Genomic DNA, 13,434 nt, shown 5'->3' on the forward strand with positions numbered 1-13,434 from the left:
TTCTTGTTTTGAACACTTCATTTAAAAATGCTGAAAGCAAAGGCAGATTACGAAATGAGCGTGGCATTGTATTATTACTTGATGACATACATAACCATATAAAGCTGCATGCTTGAGGTACGAAAACATCGAACAACCTTAGTCATTTTTAAGAGCATATCATATTTGAAATACAAAATATGGTGGCTTACAACAGGGTATAGTTGAAAGACAATCGCTATTGTCTTATTAGTCGGTGTACAATATAACATAGTAGCTGGCCTCTGAGGAAGAACAGATTTACATGAAAAAGTACAAAGTTTATAGAACTTGTCATGTAACAAAGTCTGGCAGTAGTTGGACAAAAATGAAAGAGTATAGCAATTATAGAATTATTATAGAATGTAATAAATAGCTGATAGCAGATCTTGAAGCAATACTGATTAGATAAACATAGAACTATAGACATAGATATAGATAAACATAGACTGATAGAAATATACACTAATAGAAATATTAACCGCACCATTGGAGTATTGCATCTTAATAGTAGCATAAGGAAATGATGTACACAATTATTTGAAATGATAAACAAACTGCTAACAGAATAAAAATGTTTGGATTGTAGATAGCAAATTCAGTTGTAGCTTAAGATTGAAAGCGGAGACAGGTGCTAGGAGCCGAAGGTGCAGAAGATCCTGGTGCTGTAAAGGCAGTTGTATCACGCGGCTGACAAAACAGATGCCATGATATTCACGAACTCTGACGTTTCAGCTTGGCATCGCGTTTTTTTGCTCCCTGTTTGTTGAGCTCCTTCTTGTACATGGCGACAGCTGTTTTAACTTTCTGGCTTTCAGTCCTGGAAGTGTTAGCATCTTCTATAGGACAGAGGTATTCTGATACCGGTCTACCTAAAAACAACATCAAAGCTGGCAATGTAACAAAGCAGTGAATACAGCATGAAAGCAATATTGCCTTTGGAAATTGTAAACAAACAAATTGTTCTGAAACCAAAGGGCAATGTAAAACATTTCAAGTGTTTTCACAAATGAATGGATTTAATGCACCGTTCTGGGTAAAGTAAAGACAACCTTGAAGTACACAAGTATAACATCCCTACAATCTATTGACCGCTGTAGACAGATGTGTACAGTACAAAACAATATACTCCCTTAGTATATACTCCCTAATTTTGATGTTGCAACATTAAGAATGCTCAATGTTTTTAATAGGCCATTATTGCGCAGATGGAAAGAAATTGAGAGACAAGATTGAGTTGGTATAGACACGTGATGTGAGATGAGAAATATATAAAGAGTGCTATGGATAGAGCTGCCAATAAAGAGAAGGTTCATATATGTGGTGAAAGAACACATGGAAGAATCTGAATTAAAGAATGAAAATGCAATAGATCAGAACAGACTGAGAATGAGATTCCGCAGTGACACAAAAAAAATCGATTAATTTCCAGTGCATGCATAAACTGGAGGAAACGAGTGTCTCAACCATCTTAGTTTGTTCAATTGTTTAATAGTGCTACAACATAGATGAGATATAATGAAGCCTACATATGTTTTGATAGAACCACATACTCATTGCAGTCAGCTCTTTCACTTATATGAAATATAAGTGAAAGAGCTGACTGCAATTATATATACTATACTTATATTATATATAAATATACCGTAAAACCTCTAATTGAACATCGCCTCTATTTGAACGCCACTTCCATTTGACTGCCACTATAGACGAAGGGTCGAAAAATAGAGCACCACCCTTCAATTGAACGCCGCCTCCATTAGAATACTATTTTTTTATCTAATGATCAAAGGTACCTACCTATTGCTGTTTGATTAACTTTGACACTTCGACATTCAGTAACAAATATACCATACATCGATCACAAATCGAACTTGTGGTAAACGCTTATAGATCATGCGCATAAAAGCCTACTAGATTGAGAACCTTGCATTCAATTAAAACACACCTACCGCATATTTGGCTGCTAAACTTCCGCAGAGCTCTATGAGAACTTACATGTAGCAGACATGTCAAGCAATTGCAAATTTGAAGAATTTATACCTTTAAAACGAACTAAATATGATCTGTAATTTAAGCTGGATGTTGCTTTGTATGCTGAGAAATATAATAAAACAAAGGCTGCAAAAGATAAGGTTCCTCGGTTAAACGATTAAAAGATTAAACAAGACAAAAAGACAAGTCAACTCGAAGCCCAGTTGAAAACGTCTTATGCTACCTCGCCGAGCAAACGACTTCAAGGTTCAGGATGTCCTCTGCATGACAAGGATTTCAATGAGAAGCTCATCAGCTGGATTCGTCAGCAACGTCAGAGGAAACTTTGTGACAGTCGAACAATGATTCAGAGAGAAGTGCTCACATTTGCAACAGATAAAGATTTCAAAGCAAGCAATGGTTGGTTAAAAAAGCTTTTGTTTTGTCACAACTTAGTCTCACGCCGTCCAATGACTATTTGCCAGAAGGAACCAGAGGAGTACGCCGAGAAGATAATTAATTACTTACTATTTTTCGAACAGCAGTGTCAATCGTCAAATAATACACACACACACGCACGCACACACACACACACATGTTGCAGACGAGACTGCTGTCTATTCGGATTATTTAAACAATCTCACTGTTGCTAGTAAGAGAGCCGAGAGGTTTCTGTAAAGACGAGCAGTCATGACAAGCTACACATTACTGTCATGCTGAAAGCTAGATCTGACGGATTAAAATGGCGACCATATGTTCTGCTAAACAACAAGCGACCAAGCAAACAAATCGTCGACAAGTTTGAACAAACTCTCTGCCTGTGTTGGGCCGGTCACTCTTTCTTCAACGATGATCTGACAGCAGACTTTTTGCAAAAAATCTTGGGCTATTCTTTGTTTGGAAACCGCCTTCTTGTCTGAGACCCGTACAGATGTTATATCCGTGATGCCAAAAAGAAACGCTTAAAAAAACTCCGGATTGATACGGTCGTTACTCCAGGAGGTTGCACTACAATTAAACAGGCTCCTGATGTCTACTGAACCCCTCCATTTAAGAGTAATATCAGACAGTTTTATGAGAATTGGACAGTGCACGGCGAAAAGTTCTACACAGCGTCCAGAAAGTCTATTTGAAATGGATAGTCAATGCTTGGCATGCAATTGCAAGATGATCTAATCGTCAAGTCGCACAATAGATGCGGGTTAGCCAATGCTCTCGGCGGCTCTGAAGATAAAAAGATCCATTGCTTGAGATCAGATGGCTCTATTGAGACTTCGCCAGTTCTTCTCCAACAAGCGCGAGCTAGTGGTAACATTCCCAATGCACATGGAATCATTCAACAACTGACACAGATACAGAAGGCCTTGAGAATGACGAAACCGATTGTAATAGTGATGTGTCGCTTGATTTTCAATAGGGAACTTTTTACTACTTACCTGTAAACACTATGCTATTTTGTATAATATTTTTTGTAATACAATTATATTTTGTTGCCAACAAAATAAAAGATTACTAATTAACTAATAATTATATGCTAGATGCTATCATTTATTAAATTTACTAAAAATATTTTCCTGAAATTCTGACTAGCCAGTTGAAAAATTGACCGCCACTCTCCAATTGAACGCCACCTCCATTTGACCACTACTATAAGGAGAGGTTTGAAAAATATAGCGCCATGGCGTTCAATTAGAGGTTTTGCGATATATATCCGTATTATCACTCTTGTTCACTCTACCTCGTTTGAATGGATTGGCTTTTTTTCCTTTGACCTTCATATTCAGTGTTAAGGTCATACTGGGGTCGAGTTCAGTTTCCCTCTTTTTAGCTTGAACCTGCTGACCGACGAGGTTGATGAAATGTCCACTCAGGTGCCTGCGTATGAGACTTTTGTTCATTGGGATGATGAGGATGTCGGCAAGGTGTTCCATTGTAAATCTTGGTTCAAGCATCTACGACATACTCAGAACTGTTAGGGAGCAAAAGGTGAACGTATCTGAGTAGCCAACAACTTCTCAAGCATGCTGCAACATGACAGAATGTCTCATAGAATTTTTCATAAGAAAAAACATCAACTTGCTAAAATCCCTTGAGTCCTTATTTGTATGCAGAATTTTCTAGAATGGCTCAAGTTCTTACAATTAAAGCACCATGAACACCGCTGCCTCTTAAGTTGGCAGCATATTCACTCAAGTCAATCATTCTCAGCCATTCCATCACTCTGTGGTTGGTCCATAAGGATATGTCACGGTCCCGCTGGGCTGGTGCTCCACTGTTCAGTGTGGAGCAGTTGGTCGACCTCTCCGGACTGGGCCTCCTCTTCAGGGTGCTTAGGTTAAACTGGTGACCTCTGAGCACCTCTATTCCTCTCTTGATACTCATGTGGTGCAGCGCATTGTTTATTTTCATAACCAGAAGGTCATCCTAAAGCAAAATTAGATTCTCTGGCACCTTGGAGTCGTCAGATTTTGTACATTAGCTAAGCTATAGTATACTTAACTTATCATTAGCCATAATAGCTGTAGAGCTCTGCTGAATATATATTCTATGGACTCCTGCTTATACTAGCATTTACAAACTTAAAAGCTGTTGTACCCTAACTTGTCAGTTATGATATGTATGCCTGCTTGCATGAGAGAGTGCCACAAGGGAGATTGGAACACAATTTTATTGAGAGCTAATACAGACAGCCAATGAGATCATATGATAATGACAGCAGTCAAGTATTAGAATCGTACAACAAGATGGTAATTACAAACAATCATAGCAGAGGATAGCAATGGCAACCAATCAGATAGAACAACAAAGGTGATAAAGGAAAGATAGAGAAAGCATTGAGAAAGAAGGTGAGCCACAGATAGCACACTTACAACAGTGAGGTGGTTGAGCATTCGGCCATCTATACGAGCATCATAAAACTGATGTTTGTACTGAGGAAGGCCAATGTCATCAAGCCATTTCATAACACACTCAGTGTTTAGCCCATCAAGTATCATGTGATCCTTCCTGCTACCTCTTCTCATGCCTGCAGAGCAGACGTCGGCTTTCTTACGCCACACCGAATGTTTTGGAGTTTAGCAGAAAAACCGCATTTTCAGTGCAGCAAAATGAGGACTTGGCAACATGATTGTCTTGCGTTCGAACAAAATCATGGATAAATTATAAGGAAAACCCATCAGGACTAAGTAAGCAAACATAAATAAAGCTTGTGGGCAACAGGAGATTAGTGGTCACTTGAAAAGGGATTAACAGCTAGATAACACAGTGGTGGGAACAGTTTTACGCAGTGGTGGGGAGAGTTGCGTGGCAAGAGATTAGCGCTGATGGTCAGCATATGCTTAGCAAGCACTCAGTGAGAGATGAGCAATGGTTGGCTAAAAAGGTGCTCCACAAGAAATTAGACCTATCATACGCTTGCTAAGAGTTTGGCATGTGACTAGTAAGGGCCTAACAAGTGTTTGGTAAGGGAATAGCAGATGATTAGTAAGGGCCTAATAAGGGTTTAATAAGGAATTAGTAGATGACTGGTAAGGGCTTAACAAGCGTTTGGTAAGGGATTAGCAGATGACTGGTAAGGGATTAGTAGATGATTAGTAAGGGCCTAACAAATATTTAGTAAAGGATTAGCAGATGATTAGTAAAGGCCTAACAAGTGTTTAGTAAGGGATTAGCAGATGATTAGTAAGGGCCTAACAAGTGTTTGGTAAGAGATTAGCAGATGATTAGTAAGAGCCTAACAAATGTTTGGTAAGGGATTAGTAGATGATTAGTAAGGGCCTAACAAATGTTTGGTAAGGGATTAGTAGATGATTAATAAGGGCTTAACAAGTGTTTAGTAAGGGATTAGTAGATGATTAGTAAGGGCCTAACAAGTGCTTAGTAAGGGATTAGCAGATGATTAGTAAGGGCCTAACAAGTGTTTGGTAAGAGATTAGCAGATGATTAGTAAGGGCCTAACAAATGTTTGGTAAGGGATTAGTAGATGATTAGTAAGGGCCTAACAAATGTTTGGTAAGGGATCAGTAGATGATTAATAAGGGCTTAACAAGTGTTTAGTAAGGGATTAGCAGATGATTAGTAAGGGCCTAACAAGTGTTTAGTAAAAGATTAGTAAATGATTAGTAAGGGCCTAACAAGTGCTTAGTAAGGGATTAGCAGATGATTAGTAAGGGTCTAACAAGTGTTTGGTAAGACATTAGCAGATGATTAGTAAGGGCCTAACAAGTGTTTAGTAAGGGATTAGTAGATGGTTAGTAAGGGCCTAACAAGTGTTTAGTAAGGGATTAGCAGATGATTAGTAAGGGCCTAATAAGTGTTTAGTAAGGGATTAGTAGATTATTAGTAAAGGCCTAACAAGTGTTTGGTAAGAGATTAGCAGATGATTAGTAAGGGTCTAACAAGTGTTTAGTAAGGGATTAGTAGATGATTAGTAAGGGCCTAACAAGTGTTTAGTAAGGGATTAGTAGATGATTAGTAAGGGCCTAAGAAGTATTTAGCAAAGGATTAGCAGATGATTAGTAAGGGCCTAACAAGTGTTTAGTAAGGGATTAGTAGATGATTAGTAAGGGCCTAACAAGTGTTTAGTAAGAGATTAGTAAATGATTAGCAAGGGCCTAACAAGTGTTTAGTAAGGGATTAGCAGATGATTAGTAAGGGCCTAACAAGTGTTTGGTAAGAGATTAGCAGATGATTAGTAAGAGCCTAACAAATGTTTGGTAAGGGATTAGTAGATGATTAGTAAGGGCCTAACAAGTGTTTAGTAAGGGATTAGTAGATGATTAGTAAGGGCCTAACAAGTGTTTAGTAAGGGATTAGTAGATGATTAGTAAGGGCCTAAGAAGTGTTTGCTAAGAGATTAGTAGATGATTAGTAAAGATGTAGCAAAAGCCTGATAAAGGATTAGTAGGTGACTAACAAGCTCTTTGCAAGTGTTTGTGAAATCATAATCGCATGATTGACAAGTGCCTAGCACCTGTTTGAAAAGGAACTAGCAGGTTGCTGGCAAGATTTTGGCATTTGGTTAAAAATGGCTTGTAACAAGCTAGAAAAGCATTTAGAGGCATTTGCAGGCAATTGGCAGCAGACTGCCAAAGAATTCATGGTAAAAAAGAGACAGCAAATGTCAGCAGAGAACAAGGTTGCCAATGAAACACAATTGGTTAGCCAAAACTGAGAAGTTTGTTAAATTATCAGATCTCAATGCGTAGGTATGCCTTCTTTAAATGCTTACCAAGCAGCAGACAGTCCAAAGTCCAAATAAATTAGTATAAATCAACACTTAAATATTGCAACTGCAGAAATACCAATAAATTTGTCTCTTTCATATTAATATACACCTAGTACCAATCATCAGGTAATGAGTGCGGGCCGCTACCAACTAGGTCTCTGTATATGCATGTACAGTATGTACCGACACAAAGAACTTTGGGTAAATGAGATACAACCACGATAGGCCACGGAAGCTATTGGCAGAAGGCCAAGCCTGGTGAGGAATAACACTCAGTACAAACCATCGAGAGATAACGCCAATTTTTTTCTATGAAGCACGTGCTGCATCTTGAGATTTTTCTCAATTTCATGCTGGCTGGCATCAAGCATGTGCTGGCCTCCCTTGCACCAAGCATTGCAATCGTTCACATACATAGAGAATCCTATGTCTTGCAGCCATATAGACACCTTCAAAAGGAGACATTCACAAATGTAATACACACAATTACATCTATACAGACTTTGACATTAGATTTACAATAGACGTCAAGACATAAATAGCTGTCAGACAGATAAAGGTTATGTATAGAGGTTATAGAAATCACACCACTCGTTTCTATACAGCATTTTACCCTTGATCATGTCCAACATATATTCCTGAAGTTCACATTAGCGCATTACAATGCTGGTCGAGATAAGTTTTAATATTTGTGCAAGAATATAAATTTATCTTCTCTTGCGCAAGATTTCTGGTTGCTAGTAAGGGTAGATGCTGTCGTAACAGAACACGGAAATTCCCCACCAGGAACACAGTTGGCCTTTCTTGGAGTATAACTCCAGAAAAATGCAGATACAAATTTTGACATGCATAACATTTGTTATATAAAAAAAGCATGCTTCCCAGTAGAGTAGTACTAATTTATGGTGAAGAAAAGAGCCCTGGGAACAACATGGAAAAGCATGAGGAGAATAATTGCCTGTTAGCGTATGCAATAACACAAGAAGAAACTGTGGACAATAATTGCCTGTTAGCGTATGCAATAACACAAGGAGAAACTGTGGAGAATTATTGCCTGTTAGCGTATGCAATAACACAAGCTGCGGAGAATGATTGCCTGTTAGCGTATGCAATAACACAAGAAGAAACTGCAGAGAATGATTGCCTGTTAGCGTACGCAATAACACAAGAAGAAACTGCGGAGAATGATTGCCTGTTAGCGTATGCAATAACACAAGAAGAAACTGGGGAGAATGATTGCCTGTTAGCGTATGCAATAACACAAGAAGAAGCTGCGGAGAATGATTGCCTGTTTGCATATGCAATAACACAAGAAGAAGCTGCGGAGAATGATTGACTGTTAGCGTACGCAATAACACAAGAAGAAACTGGGGAGAATGATTGCCTGTTAGCGTATGCAATAACACAAGAAGAAGCTGCGGAGAATGATTGCCTGTTAGCGTATGCAATAACACAAGAAGCTGCGGAGAATGATTGCTTGTTAGCGTAAGCAATAACACAAGAAGAAACTGGGGAGAATGATTGCCTGTTAGCGTATGCAATAACACAAGAAGAAACTGCGGAGAATGATTGCCGGTTAGCGTATGCAATAACACAAGAAGCTGCGGAGAATGATTGCCTGTTTGCGTAAGCAATAACACAAGAAGAAACTGCGATAAAGATATGTAGATTAGATAAGTCCTCCTTGTTTACCTGCTCAGCTGTCCACTCAGAGAAAGGGTTGAAGAAGGTGTCAGACTTGACCGGCTCATATTTATTACAAGCCAAGCGAGATCCTCCTAGTCGTCCACCAGCAGTCGCCCGTACACCTCCTCTCTTGAGCGGGCTCGCAGTCAATATGACTTCGTGTGAGCCACTTCGTCGCATTCTTCAAGTAGTAGTAGTAGATGAAGGCTACATTTCAATATGAACAAGCCTTGACAGGTAGATTGGGGATTGAGGAAGGTTTGGGATACTATCGCTACAGGTAGATTGGAGATCGAGGAAGGTTTGGGACACTACCACTATTATAGGTAGATTGGGATTGAGGAAGGTTTGGGATACTACCGCTACAGGTAGATTGGTTATTGAGGAAGGTTTGGAACACGACCGTTACAGGTAGATTGGTTATTGAGGAAGGTTTGGGACACTACCGCCACAGGTAGATTGGGGATTGAGGAAGGTTTGGGATACTATCGCTACAGGTAGATTGGAGATCGAGGAAGGTTTGGGACACTACCACTATTATAGGTAGATTGGGATTGAGGAAGGTTTGGGATACTACCGCTACAGGTAGATTGGTTATTGAGGAAGGTTTGGAACACGACCGCTACAGGTAGATTGGTTATTGAGGAAGGTTTGGGACACTACCGCCACAGGTAGATTGGTTATTGAGGAAGGTTTGGGACACTACCGCCACAGGTAGATTGGGATTGAGAAAGGTTTGGGACACTACCGCCACAGGTAGATTGGGATTGAGGGAGGTTTGGGACTGTTAAAGCTAGAAAATGCATTTTATTAAACATTAGGAAAGTAATGATAAAAAATTGATCTAATTCTTACCTTGCAAAGAACCTCTTGAATCCTCGCTTTTTCTTTGGTTCTTTTCGCTGCTGAGTTTCTGTTACTTCTAGTAAATGAGCAATCAGCAGCAACATGTATATCAACACAACACATATGATCGATAATAACTTACTCATCCATAATCAAAGAGATAAATGCAGAAAATCACTACAGCATAAATTACTTCATTTTCTGTAATAAAAGATCTAAAGCATTTCCAGTGATTGAACCTTTTCAGTTTCCAAAAAAACAACATGGTATTCTGGTATTCGATGAAGTTATAAGATCTCTAACCTCCACAGAAATTAGACAGTTAGCTATGCCTGGGTCATACAAGGTTGATCATGAACAGAGGGTAAACAAGCTGGAAACCAGTTTATAGTCAAGGACAACAGACTACAAAAAAGTGAAGACTGGTTGTTAGACAGAAGACCTACCTGGTGTTTCCATTGGTATATTAACTTTGTAGCCATAATCCTTAGGTAAACTCGTACAACTCACTTTCCTGTCTCTCATGTTAGATTCCTGAGGAAGACAAGTTTGTGAAGACAGTAAATAGACGACACATTTAAAAATAAAGATGTCCCTTAATCGCATAACCATATGTGAATGCTCAAAGAACCCTAGCCATAGATATCTCACCTCTCCAGCATCTGTTCTGTTAAACTTGCTAGCATCATAGCTATTTGACCTTTGAACTGATGCAACTCTTCTGACGACTGGTGGACCAGACGTTTCTTCAGTAGGCAGCAGTGCTGATGACCCTTCAACATAGTTTGACCTTAGCAGCATTTGGAGGAAAGCTATTTTGTTTACCGAAAACTAATAAGAAAAAATGAAGCGGGTAAAAAAGAAAGACAGTTTTGCCTATGATGGCAATTGCAGTCTTAAACTGCTACTCCTGCATGGTGGTAACATATGATGACAATCACAGTCTTAAACTGCTACTCCTGCATGGTGGTAACCTATGATGACAATTGCAGTCTTAAACTGCTACTCCTGTATGGTGGTAACCTATGATGACAATCACAGTCTTAAACTGCTACTCCTGTATGGTGGTAACCTATGATGGCAACCACAGTCTTAAACTGCTACTCCTGTATGGTGGTAACCTATGATGACAATTGCAGTCTTAAACTGCTACTCCTGCATGGTGGTAACCAATGATGGCAATTGCAGTCTTAAACTGCTACTCCTGTATGGTGGTAACCTATGATGGCAATCACAGTCTTAAACTGCTACTCCTGTATGGTGGTAACCTATGATGGCAATTGCAGTCTTAAACTGCTACTCCTGTATGGTGGTAACCTATGATGACAATTGCAGTCTTAAACTGCTACTCCTGTATGGTGGTAACCTATGATGACAATTGCAGTCTTAAACTGCTACTCCTGTATGGTGGTAACCTATGATGACAATCACAGTCTTAAACTGCTACTCCTGCATGGTGGTAACCTATGATGACAATTGCAGTCTTAAACTGCTACTCCTGTATGGTGGTAACCTATGATGACAATTGCAGTCTTAAACTGCTACTCCTGTATGGTGGTAACCTATGATGACAATTGCAGTCTTAAACTGCTACTCCTGTATGGTGGTAACCTATGATGACAATTGCAGTCTTAAACTGCTACTCCTGCATGGTGGTAACCAATGATGACAATTGCAGTCTTAAACTGCTACTCCTGTATGGTGGTAACCTATGATGACAATCACAGTCTTAAACTGCTACTCCTGTATGGTGGTAACCTATGATGACAATCACAGTCTTAAACTGCTACTCCTGCATGGTGGTAACCTATGATGACAATCAAAGTCTTAAACTGCTACTCCTGTATGGTGGTAACCTATGATGACAATCAAAGTCTTAAACTGCTACTCCTGTATGGTGGTAACCTATGATGACAATTGCAGTCTTAAACTGCTACTCCTGTATGGTGGTAACCTATGATGACAATCACAGTCTTAAACTGCTACTACTGCATGGTGGTAACCTATGATGACAATTGCAGTCTTAACCCTCTTAAACCCACAAGTATAAATCCTGATGCTAAAATTTTTTTTCTTGCGTTATTTAATTTTATACCATGCACTGAACACATATACATAAAAATTTCATCATCATAGCAACCTGGATTTATTTTTGAAAATGTTGCATATACGCAACATTGAGCATAAAGCAGCATAGCAGTATATGCATTGGGCATAATATCTGTTCAAACTTTTATTGCTCAAATTACCAAATTGATAGTACTAAACTGAAAGATAATAAATGAATGATGCAGCACACAAATATTTATGGGTTCACGAAATTGTAGAAGCACAAAAAAAATGTTTTTATATGAATATCACTAGAACTATTTATGAAAGTCCATGAAGCAATTTCGGCTTTCATTGAAACACAATCTCACATCACATTTGGTGCATATGGTGTTTGTGAAATTTGTCTCACAAAGTTGACATCTGCCTCTTTTATCAATTTTTGATGGCCAATGAGCTAAACCATCTTTTCGTACATCATCTGTTGGAGCATGACGTCTCTTTTTTTGTGGTTGCGCAGGTGATGCTGGACTGGAACTTGCATTCAAGGGGCGTCCTCTCTTTGGCTGACTGTTGACTTTTATTAGTGTTGAGGCAAGATATGACTAAAAAAAGACATCAACCTGTATAGAAATCACAAACTTTTGTGTAGCACAAATTGTTAGACAGTGTTGATTGTGTATGTAGCTTCTACAATACCTGAAATCGACGACGACTTAGCATCTCCTTTTTGGGTAGTTTCAACAACTGAAAATCTTTTCTGTAGACATTCCAACTATTTATTAAGGCTACCATCATGAAATGCCAGAAGAGATAGAGGTACCATCTGCGTGATCGCATCTTGAACCTGAATGATGCCAAAAACGAATCCAGAAGGTCTACTCCACCCATTTTTTTGTTATAATCTCCAACTACTGATGGCATGAGAATCTTGACATATGACTTTTTTTGTTTATCCCATCTCTCTGCTTCTAAAACTGGGTGTGCACCTGTGAGAGATGACAGCATTGTTACTGATTTGTTGTCTTCCCATTTCACCGCAGCAATTTGAAAGTTTTCTTCAACGCTGTAATCCAGTGCACCAGGACCTTTTGTTTTCAGTTCTTTGTCTTCAAGAAGTGGACAGCCAGCCAGTCTGTTTTTTCTAACCGTTCCGGTGTAGAACATACCTCTTTCCTTTAGCTTCTTCAGTAGTGGAATGCTGGTAAAAAAATTATCCGCATAAACCTTGTAGTTGGCATTGACAGGAAGTGATGATGTCAGCTTCAAAACAACATCCGTGCCTTGACCATGCTCTGTCCGAACTCCGGTGCCACCTTGATATACCTCAAAGTCATATAGAATTCCGCTCGGATCAGTTCGTGCCCATATTTTGAATCCCCAAGGATGTGGTTTACCTTTCAGATATTGCCGAATTTTGCTCGTTTTGCCACGGAACTGGCACATCATCTCATCAATGCAGACAAATTCTGTAGGTGTTAGTTTCAGACAACATTCTTTCATTTGATCAAGAAAAGGTCGCAGCTTCCACAATTTATCTTTCTTGTCATCCTCAGTCACTGCAAGGTTGTTGACAAAATGCAAGGTGGCTAGTATTTCCTGAAACCGATTTCTGCTCATCACACCCGCTACAG

At 39.2% G+C, this 13,434-nt stretch overlaps 1 protein-coding gene across 2 annotated transcripts in view; it reads right to left on the bottom strand.

Moving 5' to 3' along the window:
• Positions 1-53: 53 nt before the first annotated feature.
• LOC137396997 (liprin-beta-1-like) overlaps positions 54-13,434 on the bottom strand; it is a 52,921-nt gene continuing 39,540 nt past the window's right edge. For both annotated transcript variants that reach the window (XM_068083285.1, XM_068083289.1), the window contains exons 6-14: positions 10,403-10,524; positions 10,198-10,285; positions 9,761-9,827; positions 8,912-9,086; positions 7,503-7,668; positions 4,863-5,017; positions 4,132-4,416; positions 3,731-3,944; positions 54-890 (exon numbers count right to left, since the gene is read on the bottom strand). In XM_068083285.1, coding sequence (XP_067939386.1) covers positions 733-890; positions 3,731-3,944; positions 4,132-4,416; positions 4,863-5,017; positions 7,503-7,668; positions 8,912-9,086; positions 9,761-9,827; positions 10,198-10,285; positions 10,403-10,524 — 1,430 coding nt within the window. In that variant the 3' untranslated portion in view covers positions 54-732. The remainder of the gene's footprint in view (positions 891-3,730; positions 3,945-4,131; positions 4,417-4,862; positions 5,018-7,502; positions 7,669-8,911; positions 9,087-9,760; positions 9,828-10,197; positions 10,286-10,402; positions 10,525-13,434) is intronic.

This window comes from Watersipora subatra, chromosome 1, assembly GCF_963576615.1.
Source record: "Watersipora subatra chromosome 1, tzWatSuba1.1, whole genome shotgun sequence".
In the NCBI taxonomy this organism is placed as follows: Eukaryota; Metazoa; Bryozoa; class Gymnolaemata; order Cheilostomatida; family Watersiporidae; genus Watersipora; species Watersipora subatra.